Source organism: Palaemon carinicauda, chromosome 8, assembly GCF_036898095.1.
Source record: "Palaemon carinicauda isolate YSFRI2023 chromosome 8, ASM3689809v2, whole genome shotgun sequence".
Lineage (NCBI taxonomy): Eukaryota > Metazoa > Arthropoda > Malacostraca > Decapoda > Palaemonidae > Palaemon > Palaemon carinicauda.
Window position 1 is genome coordinate 13,379,074 of NC_090732.1, and position 22,500 is coordinate 13,401,573.

Genomic DNA, 22,500 nt, shown 5'->3' on the forward strand with positions numbered 1-22,500 from the left:
TTTTATTTTTTTGTGCATTAAGACTCAGAGATGTATATTGCAAAAAGCAAATATGTTAACTTTTTCTTATCAAAATCTATCCTTATAAATCATACAACGTTGTTAATACAGAAAACAACGCCTCTATGGTCTTTAACCGAAATTCAGTGCTAAATCATAGAACGTCACAAGTAGCAGAAGAATAAAAGAAGTAGAGTAAAAAGTGAAATATATCTTCTAATTTAATATTCCAGTAATTTTTATTGCATTAGGAAGAAATGAGTGACAAAAAATTTTAATATCTTAAAATACAATATGAATGTGCCTTTTCTATTTATTTCGCCCACACATAATCAATGCTCTTACTTTTCAGTGACTATCTAATTTGAATCTGCAAAAATGGGTACGACTCCCCCCCCCAAAAAAAAAATAAAGTCATTTTTATTGAATATTAGAGAAGTCTCTAAACAAATGTATTTGAGATCATTAGTGCATACAAAAGGCTAAGTTGAAATATATCCATGAAACTACTGATGATCATTTCAAAATGGAAGATGAAATGGTTGCCAGAAGTCCTTTTTTATAAATCTTGTAAAGTAAGAAGAAAATTTTTGTTACTGTGCAACAATACAAAATGTAGTAACGCACAGAATAATCTAAGTGTATCATAGCTTCGAGATTTCTCTGTGTTTGTGTAGTCATGATTACTGCTTCGGCAGATCCTGGACCTAGGAAATGTTATCCGCGCTAGATGGCGTTCCTAATTACATCGTGACTACATCCTCCTGCAGTTAGTGGCAATGAAATGTCCAGGCAGATTTCTCAACGATTTCTTTCCTTTTAGGGATATGACACTAGCGATAAAGAGCTGGTTCCCTTATATCTAATAGGGTGTGGTCCGTCACACAAATTTAAAGACGGAAACTTGTTTAGTTAGAACTCTCATGTGAAATATACAGTATATAACCGAAATATAACCATGAGTATTTAGATTTTCAATTCTATAATTAGACAATTGGGTGCAAAAATAGGATATATCAATTGACAATTAATAATATGTATGCATAAGCTTGACGAGGCAATTAATATACTGTATAGGGAAAGTAGTACTTTTGCATTGTTTGGGTGAAATTCTATTTGTATTTTGATATACCGTACAACAAAAATATTAAACGTTTTCCATGTGACTTTCGCCGTCAGACCCGTGTAAAGGTACCAAATACAATCCAATTCTATAGGTTTTGTTTTGTTGCGGAAAGCGTTCTTCTTCTTCCATCTACTGTTGTCAATTCAAGTAGACATGTCACATACAGGTATTGAGTATTGACAGTACTTCGTGAGGGAAACATCTTATAACAGATTAGTTGTGAAACGTAGACCGGAAATATTAACCTATTCTTTGCGTTTATAGGAAATCTTAAGAACATTTAGATGTATAAAAAATTGTAATAACTATTAATGAAATCGCACGCTTGTATTTTCCCGGCAAGTAGATATGAGCATTGTATTTGATGAATGGCATGGTAAACCCCAGACAGTGTTGGGATTAGTTTGGTGGCCTTAGCTGGTACTGCTTTCTGTCTATCTTTATTCTCCTGAATGCTTGAAGTGCAAAAGGGGACTCCGTATTCTAGAAGTGTACAGAGGTGGCTGGCATGTTCGTTTCATTTCAATATATAGCAACAAAAGTTAACTTTGGAGCCGTAGTGAATATCTCGCGAAGCCAAATTACTGCTTTATTTGTTGTGGTACTACATGACCAGGTTTATTCTGTGTGTGTTACTTAACATACCTTCGTAGTTGTATAGTTTCTCTTAGTAATGTAGAACCATTTCTATTCCGATTTCTGCTTTGGGAAAAGGTTGCATAATTATGTCTCCCAGAAAGGTATGTGGGAATTAGTGTCTTTTTTTCGTTAACTAATTCTAAAGAGTTTTGTTACCTGGACTGAACTTCCAAATGTCAGAATTTGCAGGATATCTCTAATATTCTCCATTATGATTATACATAGCTGGAAACCGATCATGAGCATAAGAAAAGAAAGAAATATAATTCTTTGCTATCATTCTTCATCTAGAGATATTCTAAAAAGGTTCACTGTTTATAGTGAAAGATAGAAGTCCTGAGTTTTTGTTCTATATTTAACGCATATCATAGAGTTTATTAGTAAGTATTTTTGCTTCAGTTTATTAAAAACTAAAAATTACCAATAAAATTTTAAATCGTTATATTTACTCAAATCATGTGCAGTATATATGGTCAGTTATCTGTCATGGGAATTAAATTTTGCCAATATTTAACTACAATAGGCTTAATGGCTTAGCTACCTGAATATGTTTACATCATGGATCAGTTTGCAAACGATAGCTAACGTCTTTGTCAGTTTATGCAAGGAAAACCATTATATGAAACATCGTAAAAATTTTGCACTTTTATCAGATGAAAAGGGAGATTGAAACACACAGGAAGAACTAATACGGTTATAAGTTTCGACGGTTAGAGGATTAGCCTCATAGCTAATCTGCAAGTAGTAGTATGTCCCATTCAAGTATGAGATTCCTTTAAATATGTATGGTGAAGAACGATAGTCTAAAATTATCTCAGATGACACTCCATTCGTGTAGCCTACACTATCTCAATATTCCGTTTCTTTCTCTTATCATTGGTCTAGTTCCCAAATCTAACCAATGTTTCCTTATCGGGACAGGTGGAGAAAGAAAAAGTGGTAGCCCATATCTTTCAAAGCTTTATGAAAGGTTTTCAAAATGATTTGGAAGTTTAATCTAAACCTCATTTTTAGCTGAATGATTATTAATTTGGTTTTGTTATTATATATTCTTAATTGTAACCGATCCTCTATTAAAGTTATCACATGTCCAACTTACTTTGATACTTTTATATCTTAATTTGTGATATGTACATTGGTCTCTTCTCTAAATTATAAAAGCCAGTTGGAAGTTTTAATAACTTTTAAAATACCATGGTATTCCATTAGACTCCGGAATATCTCTCATTTATCATATAGAAATTAAAGAACAACGAACTAGTTATCCTTAATAAGAACTATTAGAAGATTTAATAAATTTAAACCCTTCCTTTAGAATTGATGCCGAAGCATCAAAATGAGAACTATTTATGCTTTTGACAGTGCCTCAAGCAAGGCGGCCTTCGACATAGCCAGCAAGTCCAAGAACGTCCTAGTCCTAGGCGCAGGCTATGTGTCCGCACCTCTCGTAGAATACTTGGCCAGGGATCCTAATATTGGAATTCTTTTGGGTAAGTTAATGTCATTTAATAAAAACATCTGTATTTTGATATATTAAAATAATTGTTATTGTAAAATTACCAAATACTGTTTACATAACTATTTTTTTTTATCATCAGCGTCTGGTTTGCAAGACGAAGCCGACGCCATTGCACAAAAACACTCCAATGTTAATTCCGTTCTCCTTGATGTTGTTGAACGTCCCGACCTCCTGAGCGACCTGGTGAAGCAAGCCGATGTGGTGGTTTCGTTGCTGCCATACGCTCTGCATCCAGAAATAGCGAAAGAATGTATCAATCAAAAGGTGAGAAACTGAGAATGCGTTCGTGCATACACATATACGCGGATAAACGCATACACAGTATCTCTCTCTCTCTCTCTCTCTCTCTCTCTCTCTCTCTCTCTCTCTCTCTCTCTCTCTCTCTCTCTCTCTCTTTCCACCATGTTGTTTTCGTTTAGATGGTAAGTAAATATTCCCTATTATTTTAATTTGGTATTTCCATACTGTAATTTCAAGCCGAAATGTAAAATATACTGTAGTCATAATTATAAGTTTTCAAGTTCGTAACAGATTTCTTATGTATAAATCTATCATAGAGAAACAAATTAGTACCCTAGAATTTTTCTTCAGTATTAAACGTGAAGATTGTGATTCTTAAAGTATTCTTTAGGCTAATTCTTAAAGTATTCAAATGGGGTAGCTGTTTTATGCAATTAAAAAGTATGATTTATTATTATTATTATTATTATTATTATTATTATTATTTAGGCAACATAAAAGACAAATTTCCTACTAACCTTTCCAACCCGCAGACCAACATGGTGACAGCCTCGTACCTGTCTCCCGCCATGAAGGAACTACACGACGACGCCGTTGCAGCGGGCATCACCATCGTCAATGAAGTGGGCCTCGATCCGGGCATTGATCATCTCTTGGCTTTAGAATGCTTCGATGAGGTAAGAATTCTCTTTAAGTTTCCGGGGAAAGTAAAGCCTCCAAACTTGCTAGACTCCTGGGTAGTACAGTGATAACTTGTTTGTTTAGCATTCGCATGCCAGCAGATCGAACCCCTCCCGGGATCGTGAATTTAAATTGTTTACTGGGGAGGCCACTGCTGTGGTTGGGCACCACAGTGGGGGTTTGAGCTTGCCCGGCTGACGTTCTGGTGAGCCTCTATTGTGATGGAACTGAAACTGAAACCAGACACATTTAACCTTTACCTGAATTTCAAGACGTTTATTCTGTAGATTTATTCCTCCACAAGAGCTCACAAGGCACTAAGAGAGTTGGAAGACATAGGCCTACATGGCTGATGGCTATGAGGAGTGAAGTAGATGATGAATGGAGAATTATTGAATTAGAAGTTTAAGATAGAGACAAGGCCCTTTGGCGTCAATAGGCGTAGGAGGAGATGATGATGATGATGATGATTTATCACTCAGTTTGCTACTAAATGACTTCTTCTTCTTCTTTCCCATCGTTATCCCTACATTAAGGGGTCGGTTGCTTGATGCGCCCTCTCCAATGTCATCGACCAAAAGGCATCCTTTCCACCGAACCTCTTCTCTCCACGTCATCCTTCACCTTATCTCATCATCTGATTCTCTGCCTCCCTCTCAATTTTCTCCCCTAACAGGTTCCTCCCATGCCCTCCCCACTCCCTCTCCACCATCCATCCTCAATTTGCCACTGAATTACTTTGCTATTAACAAATGGGTTTAATAATAATCATTTCCTTCTTTAATCATATCCGCTTTCCTAGAGGTTTTTCTACTTATCTATTCCCAATTAATTAGTAGATACAGTGACCCTTATGGTGCTATTGTTATTGCTTTGATTTATGCACAATTTATTTCATAGACTTGACAAACTACTAACATTATATGTAACTACATTTTTTTGGTAAGATGGAATTTAATATGAGATTATACGTAATTACCTCCGCCAACAAAGTCTGAAGGAGGTTATGTTTTACCCCCTGTTTTTGTATTCGTGTTTGTGAACAACTTCTTGGCCAATAGTAGAATAATGAAACTTGCAGGGATTAACTGTTATGTGAAAAGTTGGAAATAATTACATTTTTGGAAGATCAAGGTCACGTTGAAGCAAAATGTCCAATTCATGTAACCAGCCATAAGCTTGGACATCGTTGTCACAGAGACTGCAAACTTGGTTCATATTTGAGTGTATAAAACTCTACGCCAATTAATATATGTCAAGGTCAAAGGTCAAGTTCGAGAAATATGCTACTGCTTCGGATGTCTGCGCTCTACTGAGTGCCCCTCTAATTATACTATGTTTATCAGTCAGTGCTGTAATAGTGATGGCGCTTGCAACCTGAACGTCAGTGATCTATATTATTATTATTATTATTATTATTATTATTATTATTATTATTAAGCTACAACCATAGTAGGAAAAGCAGGATACTATAAGCCCAGGGGCTCTAACAGGGAAAATAGCCCAGTGAGGAAAGGAAACAAGGAAAAATAAAATCTCTTAAGAACAGTAAAAACATAAAGCCTTTGTAAAGGTAGTTAGAATACAAGTGTCCAGATTCTCTATTGTCGTTTCAGAATCATTTGCGGAAAGTGATGAAAAAAAATGTTTCTCTCAATATAAGATAATCTCTCTTTAAACAAAATTATGATGGATATAACTATAAAGGTTAAAGAAAAATTAAATATTACAAAATTCCCTACTCTTGTGTGTGTGTGTATATATATATATATATATATATATATATATATATATATATATATATATATATATATATATATATATATATATATATATATATATATATATCCAGACACTTACATCTTATTATATAAGGGAGAAAGGTTTCTAATCAGTTTGTACTTTGTTGAAATAACAGGTCTTACAAGGAGGGGGCAAAGTAGATTCCTTCGTATCCTTCTGCGGTGGTCTCCCTGCCCCAGAATTCTCAGACAACCCTCTAAGATACAAATTTTCTTGGAGTCCTCGAGGAGTTCTCCTAAACACATTGTCTGGAGCCAGATACCTCGAGAATGGAAAAGTAAGTAACCAATAAGTGGTTTATTTTTTGTCAATCTTTTTTTATACAATTATGGTTTATTTCCTTATCCCTTTTAAAAGGTTGTGGTGGACGATGTGGTAACGTCCCTGACTGGTAAACGCCAGACTGGGGTTCGAGTCCAGCTCTGACTCGTTAGTTTCTTTGGTCGCTGCAATCTCACCATCCCTATGAGCTAAGGTTTGGGGTAGCCTATAGGTCTATCTGCTGAGTCATCAAAAGCCATTGCCTGGCCCTCCTTTGTCCTAGCTTGGGTGGAGAGGGGCCTTGGGTGTTAATCATATGTATATATGGTCAGTCTCTATGGCATTGTCCTACTCGATAGGGCAATGTCACTTTCCCTTGCCATCCATGAGATACCTTTAAACCTTTAAGCCTTAATTATCTCATGATTTCATGACTCTGCAGGTTATTGATGTACCTGAAGGAGGAGCATTACTGGACACGACTGAGGACTATTCCTTCTTGCCTGGATTGGCCCTTGAAGGATTCCCAAATCGTGACTCTACTATATATGGCAATCTCTATGGAATTTCGGAGGCGAAGACCATCTTGAGGGGCACATTGCGATTCAGAGGATTCTCTAGCGTCGTCAAAGGACTGCAGAAGTTGGGACTGATCGACCCGAAAGAGCACCCCATGTTGCACCCGCGTGGACCAGACATAACCTGGGTAGGTGATAGTATTATTATAACATCCGCCAAGGAGGTTATATTTTCATGTAGGTTTATTTATTTATATATTAATTTATTTATTTTTTTGTGTGTCTGTAGACAGGATTACGTCAAAACTATTCAACGAATTCTGACGAAAGTTCCACCACTGTTAGATCTCAGGTCATGGACGACCCCATTAAATGTTGAAGATGATCCGGTACCGGATCTGGATATCTAGATCCGGATTGCATTTTTCATAATTTTCATGATCAAATCAAAACAAATTGGAGGATTTTAACGAAATTCCCACCAAAGATAGATTTTAGGCCATGGACGATCCCATTAAATTTTGGAGATGATCCAGATTCTAGATCCGGATTTGCATTTTTCACAATTTTAGATATCACGTCAAAACAAATTGACACATTAGATTTTCCCCAAATCTTAATAATGGATTGATATTATGCATAGGAAGAAGCTATAAAATTTTGGAGGTGCTACGGATCAAAATCTCGATTGTGGATCAACTTTGCACTTTTCACCATCTCCTGTAGGCTAGTTAGCATATGAAAAGTGGGATGCGATGTCCGAAGACTTTAGTTAAATGTTGGCAATATTCATTAGCGGAAGTCTGAAATCTCTGATTATTATTATTATTATTATTATTACTATTATTATTATTATTATTATTAAAATTTTTTCCCATTTGTATGGGGTAAGCACGGTTGCCTTCTTTTAGATAACCCCATTTGAAATGTTTGGATGTAAGATAGTATAACCAATGCAATTAAAACTTTTGCCAATTCTGATATCTAATTATATTTCTTTCCGGTATCAGTAACAAAGATTACTGAAATACTGAAAGAAATACCTGTAATTATTATCATAAGATGCCATAGCTATCCATTAATACTGAGCAATACAATTAGTTAATATTCTGCCTTCGTGTAGACCTAAGGAACTAGATCAGATAACAAGAACAAATTTACTTTATATTTAACGATTTATCAATGGAACACTTCTTACACCTTCCTTTAAAAAAATAAGAATCACATAAATTTCTAAAAAGTTGTCTTTTTTTAACGAGAAGTTTATTGAACTTCACTGTATCTGCAATATTCAATCGATTCATCTGCTCAGTACAGTCGTGCTTCACTTTTTTTAGTTTATGCATAATGTTATCAGGTGAGGCAATCTACACACACCCATCGGGTGTCGTTGAACCTGGCCTAGTTAGGAGTACTTATCATAATATAAATTACAATTTGGATCGTCATTTCTGATTCAAAGTGAATTTGGTATTAGAAAGTATCATTTTGTGACTTAATGTTTGAAAATATGTGCCATGTGTGTTAATAGCAAATATGCAATATCATTATATATATATATATATATATATATATATATATATATATATATATATATATATATATATATGTATGTATGTATGTATGCGTGTGTGTTTACAAATATATGTAGGTACTAATATATATATATATATATATATATATATATATATATATATATATATATATATATATATATATATGTATGAGTGTGTGTTTACAAATATATGTAGGTACTAATATATATATATATATATATATATATATATATATTATACACATATATACACATATATACACAATATGTATGTGTATATATATTATATGTATATGTGTGATATACATTTATATGCTATAAAACCCAAAGCCTAGGCATACATAATTTACTTTCATTTATGTGAATGCTATCATTAATATTTGTGCTATTTCAGAGGCAACTGATCTGTAATCTCCTCGGTCAATTGGACAGCAATATTTTCCCGGACAACCTCAGAACGCTAATCATTGAGAGAATCGGTGACGAGACGCAGTTAGCTGCCCTCGAAGCCTTGGGACTCTTACAAGATGACTCCGTGGTCAAACTGGGAACTCCACTCGATACTCTCTCTCACTTTTTGGACAAGAAACTCTCTATAAGTAAGGCTAATACTTTTAAGTTACTTCCTATAAGTGTTCTTCTACTTTAAGTTACTTCTCATAAGTGTTCTACTTTAAGTTACTTCTTATAAGTGTTCTGATTCACTGTTATCAGTATTAATATTAGGCCTACTATTCTTATTTAGTTGTAGCCTTCCTAAGTGGGGGAAACCTTAACATTATGAAAGGTTTCGTGCATTGCTATAATCAGCAAAGCTGTACTAGTTAGGGCCATCCATACTAGGTTGGTTTGCTGTGAATGATAAGACAAAAATCTCCCACCACCACCAATCCGCAAAGGCCGGCGTTGTGATGAAAACTGGCCAAACCCTTGACATGAAAAAGGACATGACTGAGGGATTTGTCCTGCAGTGGACCATAAACGGCTGCATTTGCTGTTGTTAATAACAATCCAAATGGTCCTAAATTTGTATAGGGAGCTTTCCATGATTAGAATTCCCATTTGTGAAAATTAGGAAGAATAGCAAACATTTTGTTGATGTTAGGTACTTTCTTTAAGTAATATACTGTATATATATATATATATATATATATATATATATATATACAGTATATATATATATATATATATATATATATATATATATATATATATATATATATATACTGTATATATATATATATATATATATATATATATATATATGTATGTGTATATATATATATATATATATATATATATATATATATATATATATATACAGTATATATATATATATATATATATATATATATATATATATATATATATATATATACTGTATATATATATATATATATATATATATATATATATATATATATATATATATATATACATAAATGTGTGTGCAAAGAACCACAAGTTCCTCCTAGCCTAACTTTCATCATGAGTATCACTCAATCACGCATCTAAAGAATTACAGACGTAGATTCATAAAATTCTTTATGTATCCAGGCTATACTTTTTCTCATCTATGTACCTTTTTTTCTTCCAGAGGCCGGCGAGCGGGACATGATAGTCCTTCGCCACGAGATAGGAATCACCTGGCCTGACGGGAACAAGGAACTGAGAGGAATCAATCTCGTATGCTACGGCGACGCCAACGGATACTCAGCCATGGCCAAGACAGTCGGCTACCCAGCCGCTGTGGCCACGAAGATGGTGTTAGATGGCGAGATTCAGGGAGGAGGGATGGTGTTGCCATTTACCCGAGAGATTTTCAAACCAATGACCACTAGGCTACGGAAGGAAGGCATCACAGCTACCGAAAAATCCACGTTTCTCTCATAGAACGACTCAGGAGATGCGTGTAGATGCAATGGCGTTGAACTAACTTGTTACGATTGCATAAAAGATGAGTCTGTAAATTACGATTTAATGTTAGTAATGATAAAACATGTTTATTTGACATCGGGGTGAAGAGCAAGGAAAGAGGCATCTTTTATATTATATTCTAAATACTTCCACGAGATATTAGGCCATCTTGACATGGCATAAGAAAGAAAAATTGTGTTTGAACGGAAATTTGCCTTCATACATAAATTTTTTTTTTTCTGACTGAAGGCAAAGATAACTAGAACAGGCACTTGTTGGAGCGCATACCTTCGCCAATGACACATTCGTTACTATGGAAACAAATTATTGTGAGTATTGATGAATCACATCACATCTGCAATCTGATATATTTTATGATTGCATCGGTTAACAATTGACCATCTTATAGAAAAAAGACGTCTTTAACCTTTTCGTGACCTTGACCTTTGACCCAATCACTTCCAAAATCTAATCAAATAGTCCTAGGGTCACGGCCAATCAACCCACCAAATTTCAGGACATTCGGTCAAATAGTTATTTGAGTTATGCGAATCACAAACAAACAAATACACGCCTATCAAAACATAACCTTGAAACGAAGTTGGCGAAGGTAACAGAGATAGCAATGCAAGTGAAATTGTATTTGAGAAGTCTTTTGTGACGGTAATAAATTATTTTGAAATTAAGATAAATATACATTTTGCCTTTGCACTTTCTCTCTCACCCCATGACATATGGACAATGTGATAATGTCTGTGCCTAATGTGTACTTGTACTTTCTTCATGTTTTTTAGCAGAGCTGGTTACTACGTCTATCTAGACGTAACAGGAGATCTATTTTCTTAGCGATTACATTTGTTTCTGTTGATATTAGCTGAATGAGAGTTTTGAAATAGAGTTTTATAAAGATACAATACGTTAGTTAGTAACATGTTGATCAACATTTCATTTCAGAGTTTGTGAAAATATGTAATGTATTTACTGTTAGCACATCTTTGTCAATGATCAGAGAAATACATGTGTTTTTTTGCCAAGATGTTTCACTTAATTTGCCTTCGAAAAAAAAATATATAGGCCTAGGCCTACAATACGGTTGAGACGGTGAGTATTTTCAACCAGATTTGCAGACTTTACTTTCAGTTTCTTAGAAAATTCTAGATCAAGACTGTTTAGCTCAAACTATTATCTTTGGATTCAGTCTGCCAAGGACGTGCTAAGGATGAAAAGGTTTCAAAAACATTATTTCAAATATTTATGTAAAGCTGGGTCTACACGGTCGAACGGTTCGACAGACTAGTATTTGAAGTGATGTTCGAATGTGTGGAATGGGTATTTGGTTGTCCAACACGTTCGTCGAACGGTTCAAAGAAAGTCTGTTTAGGCCGATTTCACCTTTTCGAAACGTTTGTCAAGCAGGTTCGACCGTGTGAACCCCGCTTTAGGGTTTACGTCATTAAGCTACTTGTTGATACAGATATGCTAAATTAAAATATGAATATTAGTTTCAAATCCCTTGTGATACAAATATAGGCCTACATCTGGATGTTCATTTTATACATTAGTCGTTATTTCAGTTATAAAAAAGAAAATTAGTTATGCAAAGGAGATTATGATCATTTCTACTATCAAGGATTTTTATAGATCATTTTAAATCCATTAGAATATCTCGACTTCATCAGATGATTGTATCAGTAACACACATATAATTTAAACACTAATCGAAATTCCAATTACTCGGGAAATACTTTTGCCTAAAGCAAAAGTTGATATAAGAACTAAAATTTGAAGAGGTTTACAGTCTCACCTTGTTAGGTAGATTATTGTAGCTTGCATGTGGCTTGATCATTAGCAATTTTCCTCTTGGTAAGGCTAAAAGAGACTAGTTTTGGTAAGCAATTCTTCTAGAAGGACACTCCAAAATCAAACCATTGTTCTCTAGTCTTGGGTAGAGCCATAGCCTCTGTACCATGGTCTTTCACTGTCTTGGGTTTGAGTTCTCTTGCTTGAGGGTACACTTGGGCACCCTATTCTATCTAATTTCTCCTCCTCTTGGGTTAGAGTTCTCTTGCTTGAGGGTACACTTGGGCACCCTATTCTATCTAACTTCTCCTCCTCTTTTTTTTAAGTATTTATAGTTTATATAGGAAATATTTATTTTAATGTTTCTACTGTCCTTAAAACATTTTATTTTACCTTGTTTCCTTTCCTCACAGGGCTATTTCTCCCGTTGGGGCCCCTGGGCTTATAGCATCCTGCTTTTCCAACTAGGGTTGTAGCTTAGCTCTGTTATAAGAAAAGACTTATCTGTTGGACGATTCTTTTTACTCAATCGGTTTCCTGGTGAATTAGAATGTGATTGAAATCAAGAAATAATGATGGTTAGTTCAGTTACAGTAATTGTAGTTCAAAGTATTTAGGTTTGGTCTATTTTAGGAAAAACAGAAATGTTAAATACGACGAAACAGGATATTTTGGTTTAATGTCTTTCGGTGATAACATTTATTTGTCAATGTTTTCGAATTCATAAGACGTATGCAATTGCGTGCATTCCTAAATGATTGCTGAACATTTCAGACTTTATGTGAATGCTTCATAGTTCTCAATGCTAATGAGTGAATGCGCAAGGAGCTTTTGTTAGTTTTGGTGAATGTCATAATTCTGTGAAGTAGAAGCTAATCTCCTATAATTATCTTGAGATTTAATGTTGGAAAAACTTTATATAAAATAATAATATTTTACTACATCACTGTGATAGTGATAAGGGAATGTCACGCCAATTGTTCATTTAACATTCCTGAAAATTTTTGATAATGTTTGAATTCACCCAAAATGATTTCTGGTATCCCATGTTTTACGCTTAGAAGTTGTGCGGCAAACTCTTCAGAAACATCGGGGATTTAGTTATTTAAAGTCCAACGGCTTTAATTAAAGGTCTGAGCAGCGCGAGTAGCGTAGTAGACTTTTAGATTTTATTTACATCTGTTATTTTAGTTATCATTCTCGTTATTATTCATTAATTTTGAATTATCCTAGTTCGTCTGGCATTGCTACAACATTGTTGTGATGTGGATTGTGTGCAAATGGTTGGAGAACCTAGTCGGCCACCCTGCAGGAAGTCATGTTACCAACGGAATAACGTAACAGTTACGGACGTTAACAGCTTTGTTACACTGAGCTATCACCGCGAGCAGTGTTATATTTTCCCGTTTATTTACTGGTTTTCGAGTTTTATCATCGTTGTAATCTAACTTAAGTGTCTTCAAAATGGCAGAACGTGTTAGTTATGCTATTTCTACCACCAACTTAGTAAAGGCAGTGAAACGAAGTGATCTAGCTTAGAGACCTTGCATACAGACATGGCATCTTCAACCGACTGGCTTAGTATTACATCAAAGTCACAGTTTGACTAATAAGTCAATATTTACATTGTGAAGAAAGTAGATGTCGGGGTTCCAAAAATTGGGTTTGGATACGAGAAGATTCGATGTGGAAAGAATATTATTAACGTGTATAAAGTGCGGACATAGTACAGAGAGAAGAAATAGGTGTCAGGAGTATTCCCTGGTGAGTGTTGAAACTTTATTTCTGTATTTTGCTCTTTTATAATTTAGATTTTTTATTTATGAACGACGAGACGTGAGAATTCAGAAAAAATAAAATTCACCGAAGCAGATGATTTTGTTTCATGATTTTTTTCACTTAGCACTGAAGATTTCCTTATTTCTAGATCAAAAGTAAATATGCCGCTGACAAGAGGAAAAGAAGACACCCTTTTCCGAATGATTTAGAATTTTGTCTAAGAACGAGGAATCGTGGGAAATCAGAAAACTGCAAATTTAGGCCTACCTATCAAGCTGCTTTTCTAGTTTTCGTGTAATAAGTTCAAACGGTATAAACTTTTTTTTTCTGTTTACATGTCAATTTTAAAAGTAAATATACCATTTAAAGGTTAAAGGTGACTGGTTTCAGTTCCGGTGTAGCAGGAAATTTTTCCCCCCTGGCTGAAATTCCCCCCGGGAAAATTAGCCTAGGATCGATTTCCCCCCCGGGATAAGCAGCCTGGGCTGTTATTCCCCCGGGGGGAATTTCAGCCCTAGGATATTTTTCCCCCCCTAGGCCATTTCTCCCCCACCCTCCCATACAGAGAAACTATTTTGATGAATTAAATAATCAACGGTAAGTTTGACAAAATATTAGGAAATATATATATATATATATATATATATATATATATATATATATATATATATATATATATATATATATATATATATATATATATATATATATATATATATATAATTAAAACCTTACTCTTCTTTCGTACTGTCCAGCATGAAATAAAAAAGTACACTTGATGTTAAGAAGCACTATGGATGAGAAAGGAGATGATACCAATTCAGTTGTGTTACCAGAGATTATGGGGGAACCGAATGGGAAACCTGGGGTTTTAGGGTGGGGAAATGTCATAAACGAGTGATTTACAGCAATAATAATGGTCAGAAAGGCTAAATGAGAACAAGGTAACCAGTTGGTAAAACATATGGATCATGTAAGTGGCTGAACATAGGCCAAACATGATTATTTAACACATTTGAGATTTTTAAAATGGTACAGAACCTAACAAACCCACCTAACCTAACCTAGTAGTTCCCAGGTCACAACCCCTAGCCGGGGGCAAGCCCCCGGACCCCCTTCCCAGGTCACAGCCCCTAGCCGGGGGCAAGCCCCTGGACCCCCTTCCCAGGTCACAGCCCCTAGCCGGGGGCAAGCCCCCGGACCCCCTTCCCAGGTCACAACCCCTTGGACTATCCCAATATCAGCCTTCATCATAAATTCTTTAAACAAACCGGCATTTTTTTTTTCTTCTTGGCATTTGGAGGTTTATAGTTACGTCTGCACAAATTTCTTGAATTGAGGATATATATACTAAAGAATTTGATTGTTCCCTCACATCCTTCGAAATCAGCAAGTTTGTTTTCTAAGCAATATTGCATGGGGTTTGATACGGATTCACTAAGAAACTGAGCAGCACGTTTAAAATTCATTGTCCTTTTTTATCCAAGCAATATGTTGTGACCTCAATTTATTGCCTAAATGTAACCCTTCATAGTCTTGCAATTTGTGCAGCTTTTCTATGAAATCCCAATGAAATTGATTTCCATGGCAAACGAAAAAAAAAAAATAATAATGGTTACCTCCACCAAGCAAAGGGGGAATCTTGGCCCAGAGGGGGGAAAATTATCCTGGGACAAAGTTCCCCCGGGGGGATATATATCCTGGGACAAAGTTCCCCCGAGGGGATATATATCCTGGGCCATATTTCCCCCGGGGGGAATTTCGGACGGGGGGAAAACCAGACCGTTACACCGGTGTGGCAGGAAATTTTTCCCCCCTGACTGAAATTCCCCCCGGGAAAATAAGCTTAGGATCGCCTCCCCCCCCCCCCCCGGGAAAAGCAGCCCGGGCTGTTATTCCCCCGGGGGGAATTTCAGCCCTAGGATATTCGCCCCCACCCTAGGCCATTTCTCCCCCACCCTCCCTTACAGAGAAACTATTTTGATGAATTAAATAATCAACGGTAATATATATATATATATATATATATATATATATATATATATATATATATATATATATATATATATATATATATATATAGTGAAAACCTTACTCTTCTTTCGTACTGTCCAGCACGAAATAAATAGTACACTTGATGCTAAGAAGCACCTTGGATGAGAAAGGAGATGATACCAATTCAGTTGTGTTACCAGAGATTATGGGGGAACCGAGTGGGAAACCGGGGTTTTTAGGGTGGGGAAATGTCATAAGCGAGTGATTTACAGCAATAATAATGGTCAGAAAGGCTAAATAAGAACAAGATAACCAGTTAGTAAAACATATGGATCATGTAAGTGGCTGAACATAGGCCAAACATGATTATTTAACACATTTGAGATTTTTAAAAGGGTACAAAACCTAACAAACCCACCTAACCTAACCAAGTAGTTCTCAGGTCACAACCCCTAGCCGGGGGCAAGCCCCCGGACCCCCTTCCCAGGTCAAAACGCCTTGGACAATCCCAATATCAGCCTTCATCATAAATTCTTTAAACAAGCAGGCTTTTTTTTTTTTTTTTTTTTTGCATTTGGAGATTTAAAGTTAAGTCTGCACACATTTCTTGAATTGAGGATATATATACTAAATAATTTGATTGTTCCCTCACATCCTTCGAAATCAGCAAGCTTGTTTTTTAAGCAATATTGCATGGGGTTTGATACGGATTCACCAAGAAACTGAGCAGCACGCTCAAAATTCATTGTTCTCTTTGATCCAAGCAATATTTTGTGACCTCAATTTATTGCCTAAATGTAACCTTTCATTGTCTTGCAATTTGTGCAGCTTTTCTATGAAATCCCATTGAATTTGATTTCCATGGCAAACGAAAAAAAAAATAATGGTTACTTCCACCAAGCAAAGGGGGAATCTTGGCCGAGAGGTGGGAATATTATCCTGGGACAAAGTTCCCCCGGGGGGATATATATCCTGGGCCATATTTTCCCCGGGGGGAAAACCAGACCGTTACACCGGTTCCGTCAGAATAGATACTCACCAGAACGTCAGCCGGGCCAGCCCAACCCCCACTGTGGTGTCCTACCACAGCAGTGGCCTCCCCAGTAAACAGCTTAAACTTACGGTCCTGGGGGGAGACTAATCTCTTGCCATGCGAATGCTAGGCAAACACGTTGCCACTGTACTAGACATTTTATTTATCGAGAGATTTTTTAGTTAATGGAAAAGCTATTGTACTAAGATAGAGATTAAAAAAAAACTAAAAAATCAAAATATGTAAGATTTTTAATTTGTTTTATAGAAAATCTGATAGTAAAATGTGTACCTCTAATAATAAACCCCTGTTTATAGTAAGCTTCATTACAATATCTTTAGAAATATTGGACCAGTTCGATTTTTATTTTTTTTTTTAAATAAATCTAAATGTAAATATCAGGTCACTTAAAATATTTTACAGAAAAAACCTATATATATATATATATATACATATATAAATATATAAATATATATATATATATATATATATTTACATGTGTAAATATATATATATATATATATATATATATATATATATATATATATATATATATATATGAACATATATCACGAGCACACGTGATTTTAATTAATGTAAATATCACCCACGAATGGCATTTAATACCGAATTCTATCTTGGGAAATACATATCCACTTGGAATTCATTTTATGGTAACAGCTTCTGGCCGGGTGGTGATTCGAACCACCACCTGTACGGCTAGAAACCATGCTGGCAGGGACCCTACCGACTCAGCTATCTCTAGATAGCTGAGTCGGTAGGGTCCCTGCCAGCATGGTTTCTAGCCGTACAGTTGGTGGTTCGAATCACCACCCGGCCAGAAGCTGTTACCATAAAATGAATTCTAAGTGGATATGTATTTCCCAAGATAGAATTCGGTATTAAATGCCATTCGTGGGTGATATTTACTTTATATATATATATATATATATATATATATATATATATATATATATATATATATATATATGTAAATTTTATCAAAATCTAGTAATAAGTCGTGACAACTCGGCCGAAGCAAAGATTTTCTTTAGCGTGTTATAGATCGTGTTTCTGTGTTTTACTTGGAATTATTATATCGGTGCCTTGCATTAGGTTTTATTTCATAAACTCATAAGAAGAGTTTTACTGGTCTTAATATGATTCCCATGGTAGTCTGTATGTGAGTTGATTGTGAATCATGTCCTTTAACTTTTTATTTTTCTTTATAATTTTTAATATATCAAAGAAGTTTTAACTAAAATAACAACACGTTGAAACGGTTGCTAGGAATAGTCCCTGGTAGTGCATGACAGTATGCGTGGTGTGTGGGACGTCAGAGAAAGTATCTGTTCGTAATGTTTCCCGTGTCTCGACACACGCCAAGCTTCACTTGCTTACCAGTGGAACTGTTTAACAAGTTAACTGCGGAACTTTATATCGAACCAATGCTTTCGGTTAGCTGGTAATAAATTCACTTGGCCAACATTTATTCAATGTCAGGGGGTAGTCACCTCTTACCACGGTTACCTAGGCCAAGTGTATGCACCGTCAATTGATTTACTCTTTAATCGGATTAAACCAGATATATGCAGTGGAGTAGTGTTGGAATCTTGATGACGATACGGTTGAATTTAATTTTCCAAAGCAATGGTAATTATAGTTTTTGTCTAGAAGTTTCGTAGTTCATCTGGATTGGATAGAAGATAGCACGGTATATATGTACATTTACGGTTAATTAGCATATGTATATATATATATATATATATATATATATATATATATATATCATATGTATATATTATATTGTATTTATATATTATACATGTTTATATTATATTTATATATTGTATATATTTATTATATATTTATATATATTTTATTCATATTAATTATATTTATATATATTATATATATATATATATATATATATATATATATATATATATTTATATATATATATATATATATATATATATATATATATATATATATATACTGTAGGTTATTGTACCGCAGAAGATAGCCTCGTGATTTTTCAAATAAGCGAATATATATATATATATATATATATATATATATATATATATATATATATATATATATATATATATATATATATCCTATGGAAAGCATTAGTTAAATTTCGCCAGTCGTCTCTATCTTGAGCTTTTAATTCAATACTTTCGCGCTTCATAGTCCTCAGCCATGTAGGCCTTGGTTTTCCAACTCTTCTAGTGCATTGTGGAGCCCAGTGGAACGTTTGGTGAACTAATCTCTCTTGGGGAGTGCGAAGAGCATGCCCAAACCATCTCCATCTATCCCTCATCATGATCTCATCTACATATGGTACTTAAGTAATCTCTCTTATAGTTTCATTTCTAATCCTGTCCTGCCATTCAACTCCCAATATCCTTCTGGGGGCTTAGTTCTCAAACCTAGTAAATCTATAGGAGAATGTTTCATTGTCATTCCATGACTCATGTCCACAGAGGAACACCGATATCACTAAACTGATAAATAGTCTGATTTTTATATGTAATTTCAGGCGATTTGGTTTCCAAATTTACTTAACTTTACTTAACGGATATAAAGCTTAGTCCCAAATTTTGTCAGGTCAGTGAGATTTTGGGAGACATTTAAACTGAATCAAGTTTACCTTAAAAAGGGAACTGAACTTGGTACTGCCAGTCAGGATTTTTAACGTATTTTGCTGTCACGTTTGAGCTGGCAATATTTTCTAGGAAAACTTTAGTTGTATACTCAGTTATATAAGTAAACATATTATTACCGGGTTTGATTATTTGAAAACTAACAACGGTAATTGCAGTGTTAGTACTAGCAATCACTTTAATCTGATTACAGTGAAAACAACATGGGCCATTTAAGTAGCTTGCAGAAACGAATGCGCTGTGAGGTAAGACGTATCTATAGTCAGGATAAATAGTATTCCTTCACGTATTTTTAAAACTTTTGGGTATGCTTATCTATCACAGAAACAATTTACTTGGTAATGAGAAGGAAGAGCCAAGGTTTACAGGACAGCCACCGTAAGAACCCGTGTTTACATGTGTTTGGGGCAGTCTTAAACGAACGAGCTAACTGTTAATTCACCAGAATTCTCTAAAGAAGAATATTGAGAATGTTGTTTTTATAAACTGCAACATGAAGCAACATCGTTTTTCGAGGGTCGGTATGCAATAATGCCAATCAGTTTGGAATAGCGCTGCCCATATCACCTACGCAACTATCGATCGAACGTTCTAGATGGTCAGTTCCTCATTGGCGCCCCAGTCCAGCGCTGGCCAATAGGATGATGTCAGACAGGCGGTGGATGACCGTCACACAGAAATCGATTTCCCGATGATTGGCGAGGAATGTGAACTGCAGGTATAGACTTATTTCCATCTATTGTTTTTCTTTTTTTTTAAATTCTGAAGTTAGCCACTTCTAATGGCTGTTATTATTGTCTTGGTGGGGTGAATATAGTTCGTTGGGAGAAGGGAAAACTTTCTTATTAGGCCTACTTGATCGATTTTCTTTAATGGGAAAATGTTGTTTATCTTGGTACGAAATAAGATAATATGAAGGTAGTTTACGATTTACGGAATATTATGATTTACTGTTATTGTGTCAGGAGTGAAGCCGCTTGGGAACAAACACGGAGTTGAGACTAAATTACTGTATTAGGGTAAGTAGGTAAGGATGAGGATCCTAGATTAGGTTAGGTGGTTTGTTGGGTTTGTTTTCATTTTAAGATGTGGTTTTCCTGTCATTACTTTTGAAATTTTACACCCGGTCTGTCATTGAAATACAAAAGTTCTTAGTTTAGGTCATTTTACTATGAATTCGTGGAGAGAGAGAGAGAGAGAGAGAGAGAGAGAGAGAGAGAGAGAGAGAGAGAGAGAGAGAGAGTTCTATTTTAAATATGGCCTTTATCAGGCAACTTACAATGAAATCCGTTTTAATTCCTTCCGAAATCCTTATTTTTTCGCTATTTCCTACAAGCACAGAAATTTTGCTACGCTATATATAGCAGGTGTATTCAAACTCCTCACACACGGATGCATTGTGTAACTACATAAAGATTTCAAACAAAACTCAGACGACGAAGCCACGCTGGTTGAATAACTTATGGGCGGGGATCGATGTGTATCAGCTTCGTTATTTCGAGATGAACTCCAAGCAGATTTCTGTAGCGTGAGTCATCAGATCCACTTTGCTAAGTGATTTTTTTTTTTAAACTTTCGTGTTAGTAGTTAATGGTTCATATAAATTCTGAATTGAAAATCCTATAAAATGATACTAAGCCTAATTATGATTGTAATAAATCAACCAAAACACAATAAACGAACCGAAATAGGTTGCTTATTATAATGTTTAAATCTTCGTTTGCCGTCTCCATGTATAAAAATCCCAGCAAAGCCAAATAGATAAAAACAAAGTATTACGTAGACTAAAAGGAGGCTGTCAACCTTAATTTTACCAAATAAAGACCTGTTATAAAATATCGTAAAAATCATTAGGCCTACTTTTACTTTATTTTAGAAAATTATTCAAGTCGTATCCTAATTATTGAAAAATATATAGCTTAATATAATACATTTTCCTTTTCGTTAAATAAACAATAATGACAATTTTTCAAAATAAACGAAATGAAGTCACGTTGAAAATTCACGGAAATCAAAGCAGGAAGTCACATGATTCTCTCTCTCTCTCTCTCTCTCTCTCTCTCTCTCTCTCTCTCTCTCTCTCTCTCTCTCGTGTGAATAAGCAAAGCGTTCAATAATCATTTGAATACTTATTCGTACACTAACCAAACTAGTGGTTGGAAGTTTCTCCTTTTCTTCAAATGTAAAGGTGCTTAAAGGATAGTAATCTCTATGGATGTCTTTTCTTTCTAATTTTCTTTATTAAATTGCAGTATGTTCCATTTTTTCAATATTAGAGAAAACCTTTACTTATAGATAAACGTTCAACATGTGCATAAGGAGTAGATGGTTTCGAATACTCTAGATATATTCTTTATACGTAGGCAGTGTCATAAACAATATGAGGACAGGTAATTGGCGTAGCCTATCATTAGTTCTCGGAAAACAACAAATTAGATCCATAACTAGTAATCTCAATATAACACCCCGTTTGGAATAAGTTCCACTTACTTACATCGTTGTGAAGTAGAGAAGAATTGTTACACATTTCTTATATAAAAAACCGAGGTGGTTCCGGCAGCTTTTTGATTAGTACAAGGATAAACAATCATAGAGGACACAGAAACATCCCTCGGTCTAATTCCTTGGAAAAAGCCACTTTAAACTGCACCTCCTGGGTATTTCAGTGGTAACGTGTTCGTATAACATTCCCATGACAGTAGATCGATCCCTGCCCGGGACCGCAAGTTTAAACTGTTCACTGGGGAGGCCATTGCTGTTGTTGTGCTCCACAATGGGGGGGTTGGGCTTGCCCGGATGACGTTCTGGTGAGCATCTATTCTTATATTCTAGACATTTGACATATATATATATATATATATATATATATATATATATATATATATATATATATATATATATATATATATATATATATTTCTATAAAGCGGTGCTAAAAGATATTGCATGAACATATATTCAT

General features: G+C 35.0%; 1 protein-coding gene and 1 long non-coding RNA gene across 2 annotated transcripts in view; both read left to right on the forward strand.

The window, feature by feature from the left end:
- LKRSDH (lysine ketoglutarate reductase/saccharopine dehydrogenase) overlaps nucleotides 1-11,293 on the forward strand; it is a 65,785-nt gene extending 54,492 nt beyond the window's left edge. Inside the window, exons 12-18 of the mRNA XM_068378498.1 lie at nucleotides 3,128-3,255; nucleotides 3,364-3,548; nucleotides 4,058-4,201; nucleotides 6,124-6,285; nucleotides 6,712-6,975; nucleotides 8,737-8,941; nucleotides 9,940-11,293. Coding sequence (XP_068234599.1) covers nucleotides 3,128-3,255; nucleotides 3,364-3,548; nucleotides 4,058-4,201; nucleotides 6,124-6,285; nucleotides 6,712-6,975; nucleotides 8,737-8,941; nucleotides 9,940-10,235 — 1,384 coding nt within the window. The 3' untranslated portion in view covers nucleotides 10,236-11,293. The remainder of the gene's footprint in view (nucleotides 1-3,127; nucleotides 3,256-3,363; nucleotides 3,549-4,057; nucleotides 4,202-6,123; nucleotides 6,286-6,711; nucleotides 6,976-8,736; nucleotides 8,942-9,939) is intronic.
- A 2,073-nt stretch (nucleotides 11,294-13,366) lies between these two features.
- LOC137645663 (uncharacterized) overlaps nucleotides 13,367-22,500 on the forward strand; it is a 97,666-nt gene continuing 88,532 nt past the window's right edge. Inside the window, exon 1 of the long non-coding RNA XR_011045332.1 lies at nucleotides 13,367-13,823. This is a non-coding gene — a long non-coding RNA (uncharacterized lncRNA). The remainder of the gene's footprint in view (nucleotides 13,824-22,500) is intronic.